A 26,054-nucleotide genomic window follows, 5' to 3' on the forward strand; every position below is an offset into this window, starting at 1 on the left:
CACACTATCATCACATCACAATGGTAATTTGGCAATTATCCAGGTAATTAGAGCAATGCAAGTATCCAGACCACCCCTTCTCTCCTCTGCCCCTGAAAAAAGAATCCATATGGAAGTTTAATGATTTACTTTGCCAACTTTATCTAGGTAAATTTAAATCTGTGTCCTCCTCTTCTTCCTTTTTTCTTAGGGTGATAACTTACCTCTGTATTCCTCCACAGTCCATAAAGGTTTGAGAGTTCTTGAAGGAGCTGCCCTCACTTAAAAATCAACGTAATAACTATCAACTGAATTCTTTAAATGTTTACCAATAAGGCAACAATTAAACTTGAAAGGTAAAAACCAGCAAAAGGAAAACACTTTAGTTTCTTTTCTCCTTACTCTCAGGTTTCTGAGCATCCCGAGCACCAGTCCCGCCATCCTAGTCTCATTTAGGCCATTGATACGGATTACCCTGCCTGCAGCCTTACCCATTTTCTACACTGAAGCCAGACTATCTTTCTGAAACTTAGATTCCACTTTTCTCTTGAACAATCTTCGATTGGACCTCATTGCCCAGAGAATAAATTCCAAATTCCCAAAATCCAAGCCAGGATTTTTCTAAAATCCTAAGCCTCTAGCTCCAGTTTCTTTGTCCAGACCTTATTACATCCTTAATGTGTGGGAACTTCTAAATCAGTAGTTCCCAAATGCAGATATACATTAAAATCACATGGGAGCTTTTAAAAATCTTGATGCCTAGGTCATATCCATATCAATTCAATCACAGTGACTTTGGCTGAAGCCAACATCTGAAACCTTAGCTAATACCAAAAATAGAAGGATATTTTGGTCACCCAGATTGCCTGAAGGACTAGAAACTGTTATTTAGAACTTTTTTTTTCAAATACATTGTTATAATAAATACACGGTACAATACCTTGTTTAATGTATCTCCTTTATTTAACTTTAAGCTCCTGGAAGGCAGGGTCAGTGTTTCATTTTTTAAATATATATTAATAGCATTTCTTGATATATTAATAGCCTTTAGGTAGTACTTGGCATCCAGCAAACAAATGAACGAACAAATAAGTAATGAAGTATATCAAACAGACTGAACTGGAATGAAGTTCGATGCCTTAAAAATAAGGACTAATTTTTCTTATTTATGAATCAAAGCTTTTCATGTGTTGTTGTTTTTTATAAAGGGAATCACTGTAACAGACAAAGCACCCCATTTTCCATTGCACTAATGACCATGGACCTTAAAAATGATCATAGTAGAAAGAGCACTGCCTAGAAATCAGGAGCCCAAGGTTTCGTCCTGTTCTACCATTGCTTAAAACCATCTCCATAATTGTTTCCATGAAGGGCTTTGGATGTTTCAGGTGCTTTACTTGTATTTTGTTATTTAATCCCAACAACACTCGTACAATGTACGTATCATTAGTAACCTCATTTCATAGAGAAGGAAACTGAGGTTTACACAAGATATGTAAATTGCCAACTTGCTGAGCCTGATTGGAGACCAATAAGTTTGTCCTTGGCACAGAGGCTGCCTGTGCCCCATCCTGGCTGGGCTGCAGTTCAATCACTCAGAGTTTGATTAACCGGCCTGCGTGAGCAGAGGGCCTTGGTACCTCTTTTCGAGTGCCTGCCTCCCAACCATTCTAATGTGCATTCAGGGTTGACAGCTTCCACTCTAGATTCTCTCTGTTTCATGATGATCTGAACTTACAAAAACCACTTCTCTAGTTTCAGTTTCTTCCATACAAAAGTGGCTGAAACCACTTATCTTGGCAACCATTCCAGCTTGACTCTTTAGAAATTATCCCTGCCCCTCCTCCAGCCCCTGACATCATGGCCAGGTGAAGAAGGGCCTCCTGAGAGCCCCACAGGTGGACGCCCAGCCAGCCTCACCCTGGATTCTCAGCCCCACTAAATTAGGGCTGTGATACACTAGCACTGTGACTTACTTTGTCAGATGCAGTGAGGAAATAAAGCTTGTAAGCTCCTCAGGAAGAACAAGGAGGAATAAGTAGCTCTGGTGAGTACACCTAGAGCCCTACCTGCTCTCCCAGTCCCAGGGAAAAGGACAGAGAGCACAAACAAGTCCACTGACGAGTAAACTAGACTGACATGGTTTCCTCTTCCTGCCTTAGTGACAGGCATGAAAATATAGAAGACCCAGTCCCTCCTTTTTGGAAGGGAAACCCCAAGGAGCAGCATAAGAGTGGGCTGGGCAGGTGGAAACTATGGGCGGTTAAAGTACATACTAGTTACACAGGTACATACCCAGACCAGGATCTGGTGGTCCCCAGGGAGGAGAGGATTGCCCTTGGGAGGGTCTGTCTTAGTCTGCTATGCTCTAAGGTCAGTGCAGATCAAAGTGGCTTTTAGGTGATGCCAGAGGCACAACCCAGACAAGTCTCTAGCTCCTCTCTAAGTAAGGGGACCAATCGTCTTCCTTTAGAGAGGACAGTCCTTCTTTTGTAAGTTCCATCCTCCCTTGAAAAGTGTCCTCCTACATGTCCTCCTTTTTGATATTGGAAAACTAATCTGTACATGTCCTTATTAGATCAATGCAGAGTAGATCCATTGCGTGTGATGTGACGTATTTGTATCTAAATGAGTACTTTTGTTCTTACAATTATTACTAAAAATTAATAGGCATGTAAGCGTAATTACAATATAAAATATTACAAATGTTTTTATTATGCATTTATCATATTATAGTGTATTTTTGTTGCAATGAATAAAATGTTTCTTTTATTTACGATATTGTTTTTCTCAATTTATTTTTGTCTTCCTTTTCATTGTAAAAAAGTTGGTCACCGGCCCTGGCCGGTTGGCTCAGCGGTAGAGCGTCGGCCTGGTGTGCGGGGGATCGGGGTTTGATTCCCGGCCAGGGCACACAGGAGAAGCGCCCATTTGCTTCTCCACCGCCCCCCCCCCTCCTTCCTCTCTGTCTCTCTCTTCCCCTCCCGCAGCCGAGGCTCCATTGGAGCAAAGATGGCCTGGGCGCTGGGGATGGCTCCTTGGCCTCTGCCCCAGGCGCTAGAGTGGCTCTGGTCGCGGCAGAGCGACGCCCCGGAGGGGCAGAGCATCGACCCCTGGTGGGCAGAGCGTCGCCCCTGGTGGGCGTGCTGGGTGGATCTCGGTCGGGCGCATGCGGGAGTCTGTCTGACTGTCTCTCCCCCTTTCCAGCTTCAGAAAAATACAAAAAAAAAAAAAAAAAAAAAAAAGTTGGTCACCTTACTCTAAAGCCAATGTTCAAATCACCCAAGAGAAGTCTTTTGGTCTAATAGTGATGAGGATCCAGCCTCTAACTCTTAGGTTCATTCCACCCTGGTCTGGGCACAAAGATGGGATATTCTATTCCTTCCGGTGTTTGTTGTTGTTGTTTTGGTAATTCATTTACAGAAACTGAAACCTCTCCTGTGTCTCTGCCATGGGCTCAGTAGCATAGCATTCCAAGCTTTTCATATGCCATCAACCCTGTTTCTGTGTCCATGTTCCCAGTTAGACAGAAAGCTGCAGGAGGGCCTGGCATGCCTGTCTTGTTCACTACCGTGCCCTCGGCTCCTAGCCCCGTGCCTGTTCACTCTTAAGAGCTTCATAGGCCCTGGCCGGTTGGCTCAGTGATAGAGCGTCAGCCTGGCGTGCAGGAGTCCCGGGTTCGACTCCCGGCCAGGGCACACAGAAGAAGCGCCCATCTGCTTCTCCACCCCTCCCCCTCTCCTTCCTCTCTGTCTCTCTCTTCCCCTCCCGCAGCCGAGGCTCCATTGGAGCAAAGTTTGCCTGGGCGCTGAGGATGGCTCTGTGGCCTCTGCCTCAGGCACTAGAATGGCTCTGATTGCAGCAGAGCGACGCCCCAGATGGGCAGAGTGATGCCCCGGATGGGCAGAGCATCGCCCCCTGGTGGGCATGCCGGGTGGATCCCGGTTGGGCGCATGCGGGAGTCTGTCTGACTGCCTCCACGTTTCCAACTTAAGCAAAATACAAAAAAAAAAAAAAAAAAGAGCTTTATAAATATTCATCGGGTGAACAAATAAATGTGAAGGTTATTGGGCAAATGATTACAACAACAGTCCTCCCTGCTTCACAGGGAAGTGGTGAGACACAAACTGCTCTCTGCAGGGCAAGAGCTTTCCCAGTACAGACCACACATGGCTTATTCGGGTTCAGTAAAGATGTTTGCTTTTCTGTTTCTTATAAAGCCCAGGTCATTCTTAATTCTTACACGTAATAATTCTTACTAACAAAACCAAACTATGGCTTCCATGTTTTCATTTCCTAAAAAAAGAATGTATTAATCCTAAGGGCCATCAGAGAGAGGCAGCTGCCCTGTGTGGACAGGAGCAGGCAGGACTGGCCGGAGCCAAGGTCACTGCCCCTAGGAGTCTCCGTAGCAGCAATGAAGGTCAAAGCTCTGGAGCAGCAGGCGGCTGATGACTAACAGGAAATGTAGAAAACTCCCTGCCCTTTGATCTTCATATTATCTCACAGAAAACAAAACCTGTGCTATCAGTCCACTTTGTCCACGGAGAAAATAGAGCCTCTTTTGGACACTCAGACCCTGATTTGAAAGTCCCGTATCTTATCATATTAGATCAAAAAAATTTAAAGTGTTTGTTCCAAAGAGCTCTTTCAGCAATACTCACAACAGTCACAAGAATAAATGTCATCATCTCCTTATCACAGATAAGGAAAATCAGTGTGGTTCCTACATGATTTCTTTTATAATCACAGAAATGGGTGAAAGCCAAGGGAAGCTGCCTGGCAGCCCACACGGCTGTCCTTCTGCCAACTCGCCTGACCTCTGGAGGAGGTCCGCGCAGAGCCTGAAAGTACCCGAAGTTCCAGCGGCACATCAGATCTGTGGAAACCTGTGTCTGCATCTTTTATATAGTGCTCCCTGTCCCAAGGTGCTTATGAACATAACATGAATAAGTTAGGGTCTTGGCAATAATGACAATGTGAAAAATTAAGAATCACAACCATTAGTAAACTAAAAAATGGGGAGCAGGTAAACAAGATTGATGAACTTTTAACCAGACTTACCAAGAAAAAAAGAGAGAAGTCTCAAATAAATAAAATTAAAAATGAGAGTGGAGAAATAACAACTGACACAACAGAAATACAAAGGATTGTAAGAAAATACTATGAAGAACTGTATGCCAAAAAATTAGACAACCTAGGTGAAATGGACAAATTCCTTGAAACATACAATCTTTCAAAAATCAATCTGGGCCCTGGCCAGTTGGCTCAGTGGTAGAGTGTCAGCCTGGCGTGCAGGAGTCCCAGGTTCGATTCCCGGCCAGGGCACACAGGAGAGGCACCCATCTGCTTCTCCACCCCTCCTACTCTCCTTCCTCTCTGTCTCTCTCTTCCCCTCCTGCAGCCAAGGCTCCACTGGAGCAAAGTTGGCCCAGGTGCTGAGGATGGCTCCATGGCCTCTGCCTCAGGTGCTAGAGTGGCTCTGGTTGCAACAGAGCGACGCCCTGGATGGGCAGAGCATCGCCCCCTGGTGGGCATGCCGGGTGGATCCCAGTCGGGCGCATGCGGGAGTCTGTCTGACTGCCTCCCTGTTTCCGGCTTCAAAAAAATACAAAAAAAAAAACAATCTAGAAGAATCAGAAAACCTAAACAGACCGATTACAGCAAATGAGATTGAAACAGTTATCAAAAACTCCCCCCCCCAAAAAAAGTCCTGGGCCTGATGGCTTCACAAGTGAATTCTACTAAATAATCAAAGAAGAACTAACTCCTATCCTTCTCAAGCTATTTCAAAAAATTCAAGAGGGGCCCTGGCCGGTTGGCTCAGTGGTAGAGCGTCGGACTGGCGTGCGGAAGTCCTGGGTTTGATTCCTGGCCAGGGCATACAGGAGAAGCACCCATCTACTTCTCCACCCCTCCCCCTCTCCTTCCTCTCTGTCTCTCTCTTCCCCTCCCACAGCCGAGGCTCCATTGGAGCAAAGATGGCCCGGGCGCTGGGGATGGCTCCATGGCCTCTGCCTCAGGCGCTAGAGTGGCTCTGGTCGCAACAGAGCAACGCCCTAGATGGGCAGAGCATTGCCCCCTGGTGGGCGTACCGGGTGGATCCTGGTCAGGCGCATGCAGGAGTCTGTCTGACTGCCTCCCCGTTTCCAGCTTCAGAAAAAAAAATTTTTTTTCAAGAGGAAGGAAGACTTCCAATCTCCTTTTATGAGGCGAGCATAATTCTGATTCCAAAACCAGGCAAAGACAACACAAAGAAAGAAAACTATAGGCCAATATCCCTGATGAACTTAGATGCTAAAATTCTCAACAAAATATTAGCAAATCAGATCCAGCAATGCATGAAAAAAATCATACATCATGATCAAGTGGGATTTATTCTGGGGAGGCAAAGCTGGTACAATATTTGCAAATCAATCAATGTGATTCATCACATAAACAATAGGAAGGAGAAAAACCACATGATAATTTCAATAGATGCAGAAAAGCATTTGATAAAATCCAGCACCCATTTATGATCAAAATCTCAGCAAAGTGGAAATACAGGGAACATACCTCAATATGATAAAGGCCATCTATGACAAACCCACAGCCAACATCATACTCAATGGGCAAAAATTAAAAGCAATCCCCTTAAGATCAGGAACAAGGCAGGGGTGGCCCCTTTCACCACTCTTATTCAACATAGTTCTGAAAGTCCTCGCCACAGCAATCAGACAAGAAGAAGAAATAAAAGGCATCCAAATTGGAAAAGAAGAAGTAAAACTATCATTATTTGTAGATGATATGATACTGTATATAGAAAACTCTAAAGTCTCAGTAAAAAACTACTGGACCTGATAAATGAATTCAGCAAGTGGCAGGATATAAAATTAATACTCAGAAATCAGAGACATTTTTATACACGAACATTGAACTGTCAGAAAAAGAAATTAAGGAAACAATCCCCTTCATTATTGCAACAGAAAAAAAATAAGTACCGACGAGTAAATTTAACCAAGGAGATTAAAGACTTGTACTTGAAAAATTATAAAACATTGATAAAAGAAATCAGGGAAGATACAAACAAGTGGAAGCATATACTGTGCTCATGTTTAGGAAGAATAAACATCATTAAAATGTCTATATTACCCAAAGCAATTTATAAAATCAATGCAATACCAATTAAAATACCAATGACATACTTCAAAGATATAGAAAATATATTCCAGAAATTTATGTGGAACCAAGAAAGAACACAAATAGCCTCAGCAATCTTGAAAAAGAAGAATAAAGTGGGTGGTATCACACTTCCTAATATCAAGTTATATTACAAGGCCATTGTACTCAAAACATCTTGGTACTGGCATAAGAACGGGCATATAGATCAATGGAACAGAACAGAGAACCCAAAAATAAACCCACACCTTTATTGACAATGATATTTGACAAAAGAGTTAAGTGCATACAATGGAGTAAAGACAGCCTCTTTAACAAATGGTGTTGGGAAAATTGGACAGCTACCTGCAAAAAAAAAAAAAAAATGAAACTAGATCACCAACTTACATCATTCACAAAAAATAAACTCAAAATGGATAAAAGACTTAAATGTAAGTCATGAAACCATAAGCATTTTAGAAGAAAACATAGGCAGTAAGCTCTCCGACATCTATCACAGAAATATATTTGCTGATTTATCTCCACGGGCAGGTTAAATAAAGGATAGGATAAACAAATGGGACTATATCAAACTAAAAAGCTTTTGCACAGATAAAGACAATATGAGCAGAATAAAAAGACAAACCACACAATGGGAGAACATATTTGACAATATGTCTGATAAGGGGTTAATAACCAAAATTTATAAAGAACTTGTAAAACTCAACACCAGGAAGATAAACAATCCAATAAAAAAATGGGCAAAAGAAATGAATAGACACTTCTCCAAAGAGGACATACAGATGGCCAATAGATGAAAAAATGTTCAATATCACTAATCATTAGAGAAATGCAAATTAAAAACACAATGAGATATCACCTCACACTAGTCAGAATGGCGCTCATTAACAAAACAACACATGACAAATGCTGGCAAAAATGTGGCGAAAAGGGAACCCTCCTGCACTGCTGGTGGGAATGCAGACTGATGCAGTCATTGTGGAAAACAGTATGGAGATTCCTCAAAAAATTAAAAATGGAACTGCCTTTTGATCCAGCCATCCCACTTTTAGGAATATATCCCAAGAACACCGTATCACTGATTCAAAAGAAGAAATGCACCCCCACGTTTATCATAGCATTGTTTACAATAGCGAAGATCTGGAAACAGCCCAAGTGTCCATCAGTGGACGAGTGGAGTAAAAAGCTGTGGTACATATACACAATGGAATACTATGCCATGAAAAGAAGAAAATCTTACTTTTTATGACAACATGGATGGACCTGGAAACTACCATGCTAAGTGAAATAAGCCAGGCTGAGAAAGAAAAATATCATATGACCTCAGTCATTTGAGGAATCCAATGAACAATGTGAACTGAGGAATGGAATTGAGATAGAGGAAGGATCAAAGGGACCAGAGGAAAAGAGAACAGAAGGAAAGGGATGATAGGATGGGATAAACCTGAAGGGAAGGGGGGAGGGTGCTATGAGGAGGGGGACAAGGGAGATGTTGAGGGAAATACGGGGGAGGGGGGATGCATTCAGGGCAACACTAGAATCTATGTAAACACAATAAATTAAAATCAAGAAAAACAAAACAAAACTACTTCCAAATGGTTTTGTTATTTAAAAAATTTTTTTAAAAATATTTTACAGAGACAGAGAGTGAATCAGAGAGAGGGATAGACAGGGACAGACAGACAGGAACAGAGAGAGATGAGAAGCACCAATCATTAGTTTTTCATTGCGTGTTGCAACACCTTAGTTGTTCATTTATTGCTTTCTCATATGTGCCTTGACTGCGGGCCTTCAGCAGACCGAGTAATCCCTTGCTGGAGCCAGCGACCTTGGGTTCAAGCTGGTGGGCTTTTTTGCTCAAACCAGATAAGCCCGCGCTCAAGCTGGCAACCTTGAGGTCTCGAACCTGGGTCCTATGCATCCCAGTCTGACGCTCTATCCACTGCGCCACTGCCTGGTCAGGCTTGTTATTATTATTTTTTAATGTGTATGTATATTCTTTTGTTTCTGTTTATATACAAGCTGACATTGTCTCTCCTATCCTTGTTAATTCAATTAAAAAATTTGAATATGTAAAACATTAACATGGTTCCAAAAGTCAAAACAATAAAAAGGTATACTCTAAGAAAATTAAAAAAATGGGGAACAGTAATTTTGCATTTTGCATTAGCATACAAGTGTCTTTATAAACTGCAACGTTTTTAAATTTTTGTTCTGGAACTAAGTGTAACTTTCTGGTCCAGGATACAGATCTTGCTGTTATCCAGAGCAATGGTCAATGACTAAATACTCACAGAGCCCTATTTTTGTACCAGGTCTTTATATTCTAAGCAATTCACATGCACTATATGGTTTGGTTCTCACAACAACCCCAAGAGACAAGCAGTATTATTGTCCCTACTTTGGAGGTGCAGAAACGGAGACCCAGAGCTCTACAGGCCCCCCCCCCTCAAGGTTACACAGCTAGGAAGAGATGGGGCCAAGATTCAGACCTGGGTCTCTCTGACTGCAAAACTCATGCTCTTAATCATTATATTTTATTGTCTCCAAAAATGAAAAACGGTATGCCACTATGACTAGAGTCCATTCTCTGTAGTTTAGGAAGATTAAAGGAATCCTATGTCCCAGAAAAATCAGTCAGCTAGAATCAGAGCCTACTTTGGAAACTCAGACTCTGACTTTAAAGTTTCACAGTTTATGATTACTTCAAAATAGTTAAAGTGTTTGTTTCAAAGAGCTCTTTCAGCAATACAACAGTCACAAAAAAAAAGTTACTCATAAATATTTCTGGTCATTAAGGTATCCCCAGTAGGCCAAAATTATCATGGACTTAAATGACACTAGACTAGAAATACAGGTCAAATCCAATTACAGAAGATCTCAAGGGAGCACCAGGCTCTTATTGGGTCCTGGAAGTTTATTATATTAAATATTGCCTTCTCCAACTACTAGAAGATTTACTGATCCTCCTTCCTTTTCTCTAAATTCTGGTACTTGTTAATACAATACATCACAATTTAATCTTTGATTTTATGTATCTTTTATTGTTCACTACTTTTTCATGCTTGTTCATCTTTTGTTTCCTCAACAAGATTTTAAATTCTGACACTACAAAGTAAGCTTCATACTTTGTCCCTTTTCTAATCTTTTTTTTTTTTAATTGAGAGGAGGAGAGATAGTGAGACAGACTCTCACATGCATCCCAACTGGAATCCACCCAGCTACCGCATCTAGGGCCGATGCTTGAACCAACTGAGCTATCCTCAGCACCCAGGGCCGATGCTCAAACCAATCAAGCCACTGGCTATGAGAGGGGCAGAGGGAGAGAAAGGAGAGAGGGAGGGGAAGAGAAACAGATGGTGGCTTCTCCTGTGTACCCTGACCAGGAATGGAACCTGGGACGTACAAATGCCAGGCCAAAGCTCTATCCATTGAGTCAGCCTGCCAGGTCCCCCCTTTCCAATCTTATTGTGTGCTTAGAATGAGCTCAAGCTGGGTGCCTACGTAGAATGTAGAAGTTACTCAATTATTTATGAGTTGTTTAAATAATATAGACCGGGGATCAGCAAACTTTTTCTGTAAAGGACCAGATAGTGAACATTTTAAGTTTAGCAGGTCATCTGGTCTCTGTTGCAGCTACTCAACTCCTCGGCCATAGGGTGAAAGCAGCCCTGGATGACAATGAGCATGGTTGTGCCCTAATAACACTTCATTTACAAATCAGGGAAAGGGCCAGGTTTGGCCTGTGGTCTGTAGTTTCTCAACTACCAATAGTGCTATTTATGAGAGACTTGGAAAACTAGGTTGGGAAATTTCTCAAGTCTTAGCATTATGACCGCAGATTCTACGTCTCCCTTCACTCAGGCCTCTCGCCGTGTTTGAAGTCTTATCTCCTGAACAAGCCAAGTGTTTTTCCAGAACCTCTCACCTTGGACTGAGTTTAATTCAGCGCAATAGTTTGCAGTTTATTCTCCTCTTGGACTTCATACATCAGTTTAAAAAGAGAAAAATAAACCACAAAGTAAAGAGCTGTAATGGCAAGTTGTAACCATGATAAGTGATAAGAAAATTCTTCAAGTGCATCCCACCCAGGAGTCTCTGATACTTTTCCTGGGCTGCTTTTTGTAGACTGCCACTAAAATCATCCTAGACTATTTGAAATACACATTTTACCTTGATTAAAAATCTGCAGAGAGGCCTTAGCCAATTGGCTCAGTGGTAGAGTGTCGCCTGGCATGTGGATGTCACGGGTTTGATTCCTGGTTAGGGCACAGAGGAGAAGTGACCATCTACTTCTCTCCCCCTTCTCCTCCCCCTTCTCCCTCTTTCTCTCTCTTCCCCTCTCATTACTATGGCTTTATTAATTTGAGTGTGTTGGCCCTGGGTGCTGAGGATAGCTCTGTGGAGCTTCCACTTCAGGTGCTAAAAATAGCTTGGTTGCAAGCATCAGCCCAAGATGGGGGTCACCAGGTGGATCCTGGTCAGGGAACATGTAGGAAGTCTGTCTCTCTGCATCCACTCCTCTCACTTGAAACATTTTTAAAAATCTATAGAGCTGATTATTCCTAGCAGGCGGCTACCTAACAGGTAGCAAGGATAGACATCCATCTTCCCAAAGTGACTGTTCTCCTCTGAAAACTCAACAAATTAGAGAAAGGAAAAAAACTTTCTCTTTAAGTGTTCAGCCCTCAGTTTTGACATAACATTAAAAAAGTCCTTAATGGACAACTACCTTGACCTTATTTTAATGCACACTAAGCAGATTGTTCATTATTGTTTCTGAGCTCATTTACCAGTTTGTCAAGAGAGTTGTATTTGACATGACTAGAAATGGTTGAACAGGTTGCCAAAAAATTTGGAATTGGTAAGCACCCTTCTGATTCAATCCCTTTATTCCACAGAGAAGTGAAGTGACTTGCCTAGAACAGTGGACCCTGCTCAAATCAAACAATTCTAAAGCCATCACTATATGACTTAGTGCTTCTACCACCAACCAGCCAGTTCCACACACACCTAGCTGTTGTGAGAGGCAACTCAGATTCCCTGTACCAGGGGCAATCCAATAAAAACCCCTAAACCTCTGTTCTGCTCCAGGAAAAAACTTCTTGATATGAAATTAGCCACATTAAAGAAGTACTTCCTCAGACACCAAGTTGCTTGTGTTTTCAGAGATAATGGCTAAAACGGTCTACACAAGTCCCATGGCCCTTCCACAGTGCACTTGTAAAATAGATTTTCTTCCTCCATCTCAATTCACTTGCCCCATCTTGCTCTCCCTCTTAGTCATCAGGTGCTGATCTTAGTTACCAGAGTCAGGAATTTGCATTTTAAGTTTACTATCTCTTCACGTGAAATGAAAAGTGCTTCCTCACATCTTAGCATGTTCTGGGAATTGGGAAGCAACTGAAAAGATGATATTACAGGGGGTCCTCAGATTATGACAGTCTTAACATATGACACTTCGAGTTTATGACACTCACTCCCATAAAAACTTGAAAAAATTGAGACATGAATGTTTCGGCTTACACCGTTAGCATCATACTTATTCACTGCATGCGGCAGAAGAACACGCAGTAACATGGCATATGAGTGTGGGAGTTGGTGTCCCCCAGTACACTTACCTACACCATTTTGGACTGTTAAAAGCACAAGTGTTCTGTTTGTGTTGCATTGTTTGGCAACGTTTTTGGCCCTTATCATGGCTCCTAAACAAAAGTCAAAGTCTTCAGATGGTAGTGCTTCAAAGAAGAGAAAAGCCATCACAATAGATGTCACAGAGCTACTGGCACAGAGCTATGGAGAGGAGCTGTCTGCTGAGGACCTCATTCAGCTGGAGCAGCAGCTGATTGAAGAGGAAGATATAGAAACCCCAGAACCTAAGAGATTTACTACCAAGGGTTTGGCAGAAGGTTTTTCTGTGGTAGAGGGTGGGTTGGCAAAATTTCAGGCTGAGGACCCCAGCAATGACAGATTCAGTAAGGTCTACAGAGCTGTTGTGGATGCCTTGCAATGCTATAGGCAGATTTTGGAAGAGATCAACCTTTCAAACTAGCCTGGAACAATTCTTTAAGCAGGTAGATAGGCCTGCAACAGATCCTGTACCCTCTACATCAGCTACTTCTTGAGATGCAACACCTGTAGTGCAGGTAGAGTCATCTCCAGCGTTTCCTGCGTGTTCCTTAGGCAATCCTGATTCACCTGACCCAGTATCTCCAGCACCTTCTGCAGGTTCTCCTGCCTCTCCAGCTTCCTCCTCCCAATAGGTCACTCTCTCCCACCTTGTAATGTACCTTCCAGTGTGCAAGCCAACCACAAGAATAAAGGCAAGAAACTTCTTTTCACTCATTTTTTGTCATTTTTTTCTGTTACTACAGCACAGTGTACAGTACAGTATATTTATGTCCTTTTCCTTTTTCTGTGGCTTAGTTGTGTTTTTATGTTCTAGATTATGATTTTACAACTGTATTAGGATAGGTAAGTGACTTAGGCTAGGGTGTGTTTCAACTTACACCAAAATTGGGGTTACGTCATTGTCATAGGAATAAAACTGTGTCGTAACCTGAGGACCCCCAGTATAGTGATCTTCTAGGTCCGCTGGGGCTTCACCTGACCACTGCCAATGACAATAAAATGAATAGATTTCATGGGACTGGCAAAGAGAGGTAAAGAGAGATCAAAACAGAATGTTCATAGATGATGTCTCCCAGTCCAAAGGGCTCTGACTGCCCCAGGCAGTGTAGCAGAAGCTTAGTCCCAGGAGCTTCTGGGCCTAGATGGAAGAGTTCTGACCCTTGTACAGATTCTAGCAAAGTCTCACTCAATAAGCCTCCTCCTCCCTCACATCTGACCCTTCTCATTCTGCTCCAAGTCTCTCTGATGACTGCTTCAAATCTTAACCCCTTTGCAATCTTGTGGAACACAGAGCTATATATCTTACATTATTTCTCTCTCTGGTTGTGATGTTTCTGATAAATATGTCTTAGCTCACATCCTCTAGCTTATAAAATAATTAGGAATGAACTGCCTTGGAAATTAATGTGTTCCTTGTCACTTATGCAGAAATTTGTTGAGATGATTTGAGCTTTGGCTAAGTAATTGCACATGAAGGGTCCCTTCTGCACTTCCATTAGAAGAAATAATGATATGCTTATAATATGAAGAATAGCTTTTTTCATTTGCAGCACATTTAACAGATTGTAATTTCTTTTCCAGGTACATTTCCTCACTGGATCTCATTTGCCCTGTGAAAATGGTAGTGCTGATATTATGATCCCCAAGTTACAGGTGAGGTCACCTGTTGAAGGTCACATGGATAAAAAGATATTAACTCATTACCCTTTTCAGTGCATGCCCTTTCCACTGTGCTTTGCTGCTTAAAAAAGAAACAAACCGTGCATCAAAAACAACTGATAACACACAGCTTCAAGCTCTTTTCCTCCACTGAGAGAGAGGGCATTAATTTTTCACTTTTGTCAGCCTTCGTGTAAAATTCCTAGCAAAAAGGAGAGTTCATGCAGTTGTGGTAGTTAGCTAGACAGACAAGCAGAGCAAGGACTGTGGGCCAGGCACAGTAGGCCACTAGGGCAAAAAGCCCCCGGTGCTAAGCAACAGGGAGAACAAGGTCCCCTCCACCCAGTGTGACCTTTCTTCCCTTAGCTGGTCATGTGGTTTAGACCCCTTGATTTCATATCACTTTCATGAAATTTGGACACCCCCCCCCCCCCTTAGCCTTTCCTCCCCTGGCATATCACAAGTCATGTGTAGACCCACCCTTACAGGAGGAACAAACAGGAAAGCCAAACAATAGCCTTTAAGTATTAACCTCTAGAAACAACATCCAGGCCTCAGCTGGGTTTCAGGTTCTGGCCCAGAAAAACAGCAAAGCCAGATAAGTGATGCTACAGCTGACCTCAGGATCAGTTTGCATTGACAAATGTCCCCCTGCTCTGGCACTCCCCAATCAGTGGAGAACATGACCCCAAGAGAACATACCTGGAAAGCTGATGACTATCCTATTGAGATCTTCCCCTGGGACCTTCCCTATACTCCTGACCCTTAAAAGCCCTTAGGACAGAGGTCTCAATGAGCTCTCCAAAGGTTGAGCTCTCTCTTTTGGGAGTACAGGAGTATGTGGGTACCTTTCCCTTTCCCTTTCCCTTTCCCCTTCTCCTCTTCTTCTTCCCCCAGGTGATGTTTTCCTTACCCCTCTCTTTCTCCTAAGCTCTAAGGGACCCCACGAGACTTGCAACCAGGAGAGCAGTTGGAAGTGGCAGTTCACCTGGGCTAACCCCTTGAACCTGTCTTCAAGGTTCCCTTTCTTCTAATTTTCTTCCTGTAAGGCCAGTATATTCTTCTTTTACTTGCTGCATTTTATCTCTTGATTGAATTCTTTCTTTCAAGAAGATAAAAACTGAGATCTCTTTGCTCTCTCTGTAACAGAGGGAGCACAAATCATTTTAAAATCACCAACTTTGGCCTTGGCTGGTGGCTTAATGGATAGTGTCAGCCCGGTGTATGGACAACCCGGCTTCGATTCCTGGTAAGGGCACACAGGTGAAGTGACTATTTGCTTCTCCCTCTTACCCTCTCTCCCTTCTCTTTCTCTTCCCTCCCACAGCCAGTGGTTTGATTGGTTCAAGAGTGGCCCCAGGCACTGAGGATAGCTCCATTGCAGCAAGTCAGCCTCAGGTGCTAAAAATAGCTGGGTACTAAGCATCAACTCCAGAATGGGTTGCTGGGTGGATCCTGGTCAGGGCACATGTGAGAGTCTGCCTATCTCCCCTCTTCTCACTTAAAAAAGAAAAATCAACTTTTAGTGAGCATCCTGGAAGTTTCTCTTTCCCCTCCACTGCAAACCTTCTACTCTAATACAAATGCAAAGCCTAGAAGTGATATACACAGTAAAGAAAAGAGTACTGATAAAGCAAACTGCATTTATGTTTTTATATTATTATGCCATAAAGTCAGTTCATATTTTTATACAAGTATTTATATATGGCTCCAAATCCGAACTTTTTTCAGTTATATTTCTATTTGCAAACAGTTGAAACATCCTATGTTCTCACAAACAACCTTGATTTAATAGATGGTGGATTTTATCTTAGTCATTGCAGTGGTGTACAAATCCCAAACCCAGACAATATTATTATTTTTTATCATATTACAAACTTGTTTTAAATTTTGGTATACAACTTTATAATACCAGATGTTAGTGCAGATGCTTTTATCTCATAACGACAATTATAAAATAATTATAAGACCCAAAATTTACCAATATTTGCTCAGAGTATCATGAGGAGGCTTGTTGAAACACAGTGGGGGTGTGCCAGCACCGTGGAAGCCATGGGAGCTGAAGTTATAAGGATTAAGAAAGAATTTACCTATTTTAAATGGTCTTTTACTGATAAGGGCCTGCAATTTAGTATGTTTGAATCAGTGATGATAACCCGATTTTACAAATACAGATTACTCAAGTAAAAAGTAGGGAGAAGTCTGTCTTCATCCTAGAAGTTTAGAACTTTAAGAATTTGGGGGGGGGTAAAAAAAGATAATAAAGTTATGTATTTTTTTTTCTGAGTATGATTTTTAATCTTCAAGGTTTATTTCTCTATAATGTGGAAGTTAAGAAAAATTCTTATTTTTTCCCTATCTTCCTTAGAATGTAAACTCAAAAGATAAAAGCTTGTTATTTATTGTATGTTCTTTTATCCCAACTTGGATTTCAGTATTTTAGGAATCACAAACTTTTTAAAAAGAAATTCCAAAATTTAATGAATAAAAATTTAACTATATAATTCTTGGTTCAGTTCAATATGATAAGCATTTACTAAGCATTTACTAAATCTCCATTCAGCACACAACATTGGACCAAACGCTAGGAAGACAACAGAGTACTGTTGCCCCCTGGAATGACGGGAAGATAGACTTGGCCCAAAGGCCGCAAGACTCAGGGAGAAATTCTTTCACAAAAGAAATATTAAAGGTTCACTGAAAGATTTAAAGAAAATGTACATTGAGTTAGGCATATACCAGAGTGATAAACACCCCCCCCCCCCCCCCCCGTTTAAACAGCAAATTCCTCACCACAGACTTTCCAAGTTGCCACTGGCTTTATCAGAAAAGGCTTTTCACTACTGAGTTAGCTGTCAAGATCATGGCTGTGGATACATGTTTTCTAAACATAATTCTCCCTTCAAAGCTCAAAAATTACCGTTGACAATAATTGTTCCTTATTTTCCTGGAAGTGGCAAGTGCATGTTATTTTTGAAAAATGTCTGTCAAACACCTGTCTGAATAACCGTAATGTGTCTGTTGTTCTTTCAAGTAAAAAGAGTGTTCAATGAAAATAATGTAAAAACACTAGGTCAGCTTGCAATTCAAGCACGGGCTTTGTCTTGGACATAAACATCGCACTTTGGTATTCAGCACACAGGTTTTACACACACTTTCTATTTTTCCCCACAGAATTTAAAAAGTGTACTAAAGGGCTGAACTTTAATAAACTTAATTTTTTGCAGCTTTATCAAGACCACTTTCAAGGGACACTGGCTTTCAGAGTCTGGTGCCCCTGCCTTAGTTCAGGACAAGACATCTGGGCTTTTATGCACCATTGGTACAAATGTCAACATAGCGGAAGAGTTAAATAAGTGTTAGCAGAACGATTCTCATTTGGCAGACGCCTCGAGAGGGTCTCAGGAACCACGGGGGGGGGGGGGGGATTTCTGGATCCCACTTTGAGAACCACTGGGTGCTTGCGCAGGCAGAAGTGGCAATTCTCTTTCTGCCGTTACTTGATGCTTGTGGCTGGTTTATTATCGTAGGTCTGATCACCGAGCATCAAACGACAAGCGCGCCAAGGCGCTAAACACCTTGGACAGATGCATCCATCGCCTGCAGCTCCGGGACTCCATCAGGAAAGAGCAGTTCCAGAGCGGGCGGGGGAGGGAAGGGATGCAGACCTCCCGCCCCGGCTTGTAGTTGCCAGTGGCAACGATCGTCAGGCTGCGGGCTCGCGGCCATCGATTAGCGGCGCCTGGAGCCGTCGCTATCGCTATCGCCGAAGGACACACGGGGATGGCAGGGGTGTAGGAGCCCCAGCGGGCTGCGCCACCGCCCGAGCGCGGAGGCGAGGCGCTCGCTCGTTCTGCGCTCGACTGCAGTGGCTGCCGAGGGCGCAGGCCGCGGTCCGGGCGGGAGGGAAGATGGCGGCGGTGGCGGCCCGCGGCGCTCTTGGGCAGGGGCGCGACATCAGCCTGGCGGCGCTGCAGCACCACGACCCGTATATCAACTGCATCGTAGACGTGGCCAGCCAGGTGGCTCTGTACACTTTCGGCCATCAGGCCAACGAGTGGGTGCGTGCGGACGCGACGGGCCGTGCAGGCAGGCGGGGGTGGGGACGGCGCCGCTACCTGGGGCGCATGCCCCCCGACGGGGAGGGGACGCTGCGCGCCAGCGGAAGGCGGATGGCGGAGGCCCGCGGGCTCCGGCCGAAGCTGGGGGATGGCGCCCGTGGTCCCGGGGACTGGGAGAGAGGGAGGCCGATCTGGGCAGTCACCTGCTGCTGGGGCGAGACGTGAACATCCGCGGTCCCCACGGACCGGGACTGAGGCCGGATGAGAGGGGATCCGGGGCGCCGCGCAGGGAGACTGCGGTGCTCGGAGGACCAGAGGGGGTTGGTGTGTCGGAATCGCGGTAACGGTGGAGGAGGCGGGGATGGCGGCCGAGGACGACCGGACAGTTCTGGTTCTGAAACCTCAGACGAAACCGAGAGAAGCCAGACCCTGATTGCGGGGAGAAAGCTGAAGCTGCGGACGCAGGGGACGCCCTGAGGAAGGAGCGCACGTCGAGGAATAGAAGACTGAAAGGAGGCTGGGTTCCCCGCTTGGAAGGAGGCCGACGCGCTTGGAAATCCGATTGTTACACTGCAGCCCTCCAGGACCGTAAAGGAGTTTGATATTTCAGCCCATTCTGGAGCCCCCACGTGTTTTAGTACTCTTGTCAATCAGAACCCCAGTAAACAGCAATGGAATGGAGTTTAGTTTCCCTCGCAATGAAAAGGGAGTAGAAGCGCAAGACACGTGAGCCCTCCTGCAGGTTACAAGTAGATTTTGAATGTGGAGAGATGGAACCCCCACACCACCTCTTTTCCTCCTAGTGATTTTTACCCAAATAATATTAATCCGTCAATGATATCACCATTCACCCATCACTTTTAAATAAATCACAAAACAATATAGAGTACCGAGCCTGGATGAATGGATTTCAGATATTTTAAAATTGTATTTTCCAAGAAGGTATCAAACATCAAACTTTAAGCAAGAAAACAGCTGTATTGAACAATGCATATATAAACACATTCATTTATATAACTTGCTATTCACCTGAAATTCACTAACAAAAAGATTTTAAAAGTTCTAAAATGATTAAGAGAACAGTTTTCCCCCCTAAATTCTTAACTGAGGAAAGTTACTGAAATCGGTTTAGGTTTGCTCTCCCAGTAGCCAAGCAAAATAAAAAAGGTTTGTGTGGAGGGGCTCTTTAATATTCATTGATCTGTAACAGGAAGTATACCACTTGGTCAGGAGAGGTTATTTCTCCCTAGTTTTCAAAGGAATTTACCGCCACCTGGGAGTTTGTATAAAGGACATTGAGCAGCATAGTGGACAATTTCATCAATGGCAATTTTAAAAAATGCAAACATAATCTCCACATGGCTATTATATTGCTCTATAGAAAAATGCCAAAGGCATAATGTCATCATTCTGTCAAGGTAGTTCTGTAGTATACATAAGGGTCAGGGATGTATAGTTCTACAAACTGACTTGGCACCATTCTGGAGGCCCCACGTGTTAGGATTAGAATCTGGAAAATCCTGAAATGTGTAAATGGAAGCATTCCTCTTGAATAACAACTGTTTCCTGGAGGCTTTTGAGACAGGTCCCTGTTAAAATAGTGACAGGTTTATTAGGTACCTAGTGAAGCCTTATACTAAAGCCCCTTGAAAAGACAGGAGTGTCACAATGTATTATTTATAGGATTATGTTTCCCGGCTTCCTGGATTTTTAATCTTCAGATGTGCATAATTCAGTCAGTAAAAGGTCATTCTTTCAAAGTACTAATCTTCAAGGACAGACCCCCCCTCCCCCCCAAAAAAGAAAAAGAGACCCAGTTTAGCTGCAGAGAGTTGCTGGGGTAAGCAGATTGTCACCATTGTCTCCATATGCCATCACCCTGGCCAGTGGTAGTCAACCTGGCCCCTACCGCCCACTAGTGGGCGTTCCAGCTTTCATGGTGGGCGGTAGAGCAACCAAAGTATAAATAAAAAGATTTAACTATAGTAAGTTGTTTCATAAAGATTTATTCTGCCAAACTTAGTGAAAATCCGACATAAAGTACTTGGTAGGTAATTATTATTATATGCTTTAACTTGCTGTAACTCTGCTTTATAAATTTTATAAAGTTACTTCCCTACTTTATAAATCACCATTACTGTGGAACTGGTGGGCAGTTAGAAAATTTTACTACTAACAGAGATACAAAAGTGGGCGGTAGGTATAAAAAGGTTGACTACCCCTGACCCAGGCCTTCTGGATGGGAGCCTTTTGAATGTAAACCTAATAAACTGTATAAAGAACATTCTTGACAATGGAGGAGAAAACATGCAAGAAGGAATGTGGTGTGTAAAGGGAGGGAGTTGTTACACTGAAAATAGATGAAGAATGAACAGGCATTCAGAACGAGTAATTAGGAAGAGAGTGAACAGAGAACATGAGCTGCCTTAAGGAAGGACTAAGAAAGATGTCATGACTGAAATTGGAATTTTAGAACTAGACCTACTTCCCACTCAGGAAAGACCACTGCCCCAAAATACCCATGTGTGGAAGAATATAACTGATGTTATTTCTTCCTCTCCGCTCTGAGAGCAGTAGTTCATAACGAGTTGATTTGACAGTGTATGGAGAAAATTTTAGGTGGTCTCATTGAGAGCGATGTGTTGCTAGCACCTGGAGGGCCGAAGCTAGGGATGCTGCTAAATATCCTACAAAAGTGCTGAGCTCGAGAACCTGTGTTAGTGACTGGTCCTATTATTTCTAGCTAGTGGTTTTCTGAATTCTGTGTTATCATGGTTTCTGGATATGAGGTCCATGTATTTGATAATTGTTGAAATATAGGTGATTCAGATGCTACATACATGATTGAGAAAGACAGGGTAAACGAGACATACTTTTTCATTATTTTAACAAAATAGATACAGATTGCTTTGGATTGTCTCAAAGGTGTCAAATAGTGTGCCAAGACCCAGTAATTTGCAGTAGCACTATTTTATGTTCCACTGTATTTTAGATTTTGAACTGCTTAATTTTTTTTAGCATTTGTTGAATCATTTTTATAATAAAGTTATAATATTAAATCACTAAATTGTACTTTTAAAATTGAAACTAAAGTCCCCCAGAACTATGTATTTTAACATAAAAATCCTTGCTTGAGGGTCCTAAGAAAGTTCTAATAAAAATCTTATTCCAACCCTGGGCTCTGCCCAGAAAGGAAAAAATTAAAAATCTGGTTACCTAGGATAAATGGAGGAACCAGGAAAATGCATGGATTTGAGCTCTTTCAGCTATAATAGGCCAGGGAAAAATACGTTTTGTCATCAAAGATCTGACTGGTGTAGGCTGGCTGGTTACCAATTTTCAGTGGAGAAACTGAGACAGAATAAATAGCCTAGTGGCAAGAACTCCACTCCAAGTCCAATACAGTAATCTCTGAAACAATTCTTTTATGTGAACAAACTCATGCGTCTCGTGTGTAATGCTATATAGAAATTTAATTTTAAAGAATTGCTTATTGCCCTGGCCGGTTAGCTCAGCGGTAAAGCGTTGACCTAGCGTGCGGAGGACCCGGGTTCGATTCCCGGCCAGGGCACATAGGAGAAGCGCCCATTTGCTTCTCCACCCCTCTGCTGCGCTTTCCTCTCTGTCTCTCTCTTCCCCTCCCGCAGCCAAGGCTCCATTGGAGCAAAGATGGCCCGGGCGCTGGGGATGGCTCTGTGGCCTCTGCCTCAAGCGCTAGAGTGGCTCTGGTCGCAACATGGCGACGCCCAGGATGGGCAGAGCATCGCCCCCTGGTGGGCAGAGCATCGCCCCTGGTGGGCGTGCCAGGTGGATCCCGGTCGGGCGCATGCGGGAGTCTGTCTGACTGTCTCTCCCTGTTTCCAGCTTCAGAAAAATGAAAAAAAAAAAAAAAAAAAAAAAAGAATTGCTTATTATGAGTTAGAGAATAATTTTAGGAGAAACCTACCTTTTGCATTTTTAATTTTGGATTTTTCAAAACTAAAATTGGGCATTAAAATCTTTTTTCTTAAAGAAAAGGTAATTTCTGTTACTACTTCATTAAGGAGAAAAGGAAACAAATCAGCCGCTATTAGCTTTATGTGTGCTAATACATATAAATATCCTGGTTTGAGTCCCTAAGATGAAACAATCCAAGGTCAAATACTGGAGCACAGGGAAGTGTTTTGGTCTTGTAGCAAGTGATTCTGACAATGCATATAAGTTCTAAGTCCTAGTTCTAGCTCCTATGTCTTCAGTTTCCTAACAATGTAATGAATAATACCAAATACTAAATTTATAAAAATTTATTCTTAAAGGCTTTGTGGACTAGTAAGTACTTTAACTGTACTGGTTAAACTTCAGGGACTCCCACAATCCTTGACTATTTGAGTACCAATTTATTGTTCTATAATGACCATCTTCTCAATGATTAATATTGTGCTGGTTTAAGTATTTCTTAGAGCTTGATTGAAGTGTACCCAGGATATAGATTTCTCAACGGATAGGAATTACCGTATATCCCCATGTATAAGACGCACCTTAAAAAAAAAAAATTGGTGTATAGCCTGACCAAGCAGTGGGACAGTGGATAGAGCATCGTACTGGGATGTGGAGGACCCAGGTTCGAGACCCCGAGGTCGCCAGCTTGAGCACGGGCTCATCTGGTTTGAGCAAAAGCTCACCAGCCTGAACCCAAGGTCGCTGGCTTGAGCAAGGGGTTACTCGGTCTGCTGAAGGCCCGTGGTCAAGGCACATATGAGAAAGCAATCAATGAACAACTAAGGTGTCTCAACGAAAAACTAATGATTGATGCTTATCGTCTCTCTCCATTCCTGTCTGTCCCTATCTATTCCTCTCTCTGACTCTCTCTCTGTCTCTGAAAAAAAAAAAAAAAAATGGGGTCTAAAACTTGGTGCGTCTTATACAGTGGTTGTAGGTTTTTTTTAAACTTAATTTCCCACTTATTTGTACTTGGTTTTGTGCTCATTGTTGAAGACAGTGATTCATCATCAGACACAGATGAGGACAAGCTAATGGATGGATGGGAGTTTTGACAATATGAAGAGTTGTATGAGTTTTATGATGAATAAAACTTGAATTCAATAACTTTATGTAATACATTTTTTTTCAAATTTCAGGCCCCAAAATTACGGTGTGTCTTATACATGGGCATCTTATACATGGGGAAATACGGTAACCATGATTGCAAAGAGAGATATAATGTTTCTGTGTAACTTTTTTCATTTTCACTCTGGATATTTTTCAAAGTACAGTGGCAAATGGGCTACATTTGAGAAATAAAGATGCTTTTCATAGTACATTGAAGCAATTTATACAAAATTCATAGTAATCCATTTTAAGCATGAAGTCTTTAACTTTCTTACCAGTGTGTATATATTAGAGAAAAAACTGGCAAAAATTGTTTTAACTATTTTAAATTTCTTATTTCTAATTACATATTCTATAATAATAAGGATTAAAAATCTTGTTACTAAGTATTTTACTCTTAATAGCTATTTGCTCTTAAAAATCAGTTTGGTATAATTTGGACCATAGTGGTTTTGTTTTCAGAACTCCTAATATAGTTCTATGGGCAGAGATTGTTATTGAACTAGGCAGTTCTCACATAGCATCATTGGAATCACTTTGATGGCCTAATAAAAGAGGCTGTTGGGCACCAGCTTCAGAGTTTCTGATTCAGTGGGTCTGGAGAGGGACCCAAGCATTTACTTTTCTAATAAAGTCTCAAGTGATACCTGCTTCTGCTGATATGGGGGCCCATTGAACTGTGAGCCCCACTGAGTTGAGACCTACTGAACTACGGTGACCAAGAAGATTGCTGAAATTACTTGAGCTTGTGAAAGGATCGTGGTTCCAATTTTTGCATGTTTGCCTTTTAAAAATTAGCATTTGAATACTATACATCTGTTCTAAAAGAGTATTTTCACCAAAATTACAGAGTACTTAAACTGAATGATTTGGTTATTGATATTAATAATAAAGCACTATGAGGTTAAATACAATGCCAAAATTAAACCATGTAAATAGCAGACATACATTTTAAATTCTGAATTATAATAGTGTGATTACTAGTTAATCAAACAAATGAGTACTTAAATATATTTTTTAGAATGCAGTGTACTGATGACATTTTTATCAGGGCATGGGATCCTGCCTTTGTTGAGATGGAAAAATGTTAGGTTATCGATTTAACTTTACCCAGTTTTTCTGGTTTGGTAATGTTTCTAACATTATTTTAAAAATCAGAACTTGAGCCTGACTGGTGGTAGCGCAGTGGATACATCAACCTGGGACGCTGGGAAGACCTAGGTTCAAAACCCGAGGTTGCTGGCTTGAGTGCCGGCTCATAGACATGATCCCAAGGTGGCTAGCTTGAGCAAGGGGTCACTGGCTTGGCACTCCCTGGTCAAGACACATGTGAGAAGCAATCTGTGAACAACTAAAGTGACCCATCTATGAGTTGATGCTCCTCATCTCCCTTCCCATCTCTCTTGCAAAAAACAAAACAAAACACAAAACCCCCCATAAGATTTCTGCAGCTTGCCATATACCCTGTTCTGAGGGCAGAGGAAAAGGCAATGCACTTATTATAACATCTTTCTAATGAGATTCATGAAGTACGTTTATTTTCTAATAGTTTCAGCCAGAAGTATGTTGCTATTCCTGCATTTGATAAAGAGAGATAATGATGGTTTATTGTAAATGACAGAAAGACTGCTTCCTGCTGATTAATCAGCAGAGCCAAAGTAAGGTAGAGATCCCGCTTTTCCTCATTCCCTAAGAATAAGCCCTCTTGCCTGACCAGGCGGTGGCGCAATGGATGGAGTGTCGGACTGGGATGCAGAGGACCCAGGTTCGAGACCTCGAGGTCGCCAGCTTGAGCGCGGGCTCATCTGGTTTGAGGAAAAGCCCACCAGCTTGAACCCAAGGTCGCTGGCTCCAGCAAGGGGTTACTCGGTTTGTTGTAGCCCCACAGTCAAGGCACATATGAGAAAGCAATCAATGAACAACTAAGGTGTTGCAATGCGCAATGAAAAACTAATGATTGATGCTTCTCATCTCTCTCCGTTCCTGTCTGCCTATCCCTGTCTATCCCTCTCTCTCTGACTCACTCTCTGTGTAAAAAAAAAAAAAAAAGAATAAGCCCTCTTGAATGAGATGTTGCTTAGATTTGACCCTAGTTGACACTGGGCTGAATTCCTGTTCTGTAAGTTTATGTTCATTAATGTTTGCTATTAATGGAGAGAAGATACATATTTTGCTGTGTGTTTTGTTTTATATTCTAGGAGAAGACTGATGTGGAAGGAACTTTATTTGTTTATACAAGGTAAGAGTATTTTACTCTTATAAAGAAACTGACGGTCATTCTTTATTTATAGTTTTATTTCTAAGAGAAATAAAAGAAATGAATCTTTGTTTGAAGTTTTTAGTTGGCATAAGGGAATACTGAATAATGTCACCTGGGCTAGTATGAGTCATACTAATTTCAGAATGTAATTTAAACTTTAATATAGGTGAACTTAAATCTTTGAGTTTTTTTAACATAATATTAAATTTCATTCTTTA

General features: G+C 42.2%; 2 protein-coding genes across 5 annotated transcripts in view; one reads left to right on the plus strand and one right to left on the minus strand.

Moving 5' to 3' along the window:
- CACNA1C (calcium voltage-gated channel subunit alpha1 C) overlaps positions 1 to 26,054 on the minus strand; it is a 777,231-nt gene that overhangs the window by 724,405 nt on the left and 26,772 nt on the right. The window lies entirely within an intron of this gene.
- DCP1B (decapping mRNA 1B) overlaps positions 18,212 to 26,054 on the plus strand; it is a 71,948-nt gene continuing 64,105 nt past the window's right edge. For both annotated transcript variants that reach the window (XM_066369081.1, XM_066369082.1), the window contains exons 1-2: positions 18,212 to 18,488; positions 25,775 to 25,815. In XM_066369081.1, coding sequence (XP_066225178.1) covers positions 18,339 to 18,488; positions 25,775 to 25,815 — 191 coding nt within the window. In that variant the 5' untranslated portion in view covers positions 18,212 to 18,338. The remainder of the gene's footprint in view (positions 18,489 to 25,774; positions 25,816 to 26,054) is intronic.

This window comes from Saccopteryx leptura, chromosome 2 (genome assembly GCF_036850995.1).
Source record: "Saccopteryx leptura isolate mSacLep1 chromosome 2, mSacLep1_pri_phased_curated, whole genome shotgun sequence".
NCBI lineage: Eukaryota > Metazoa > Chordata > Mammalia > Chiroptera > Emballonuridae > Saccopteryx > Saccopteryx leptura.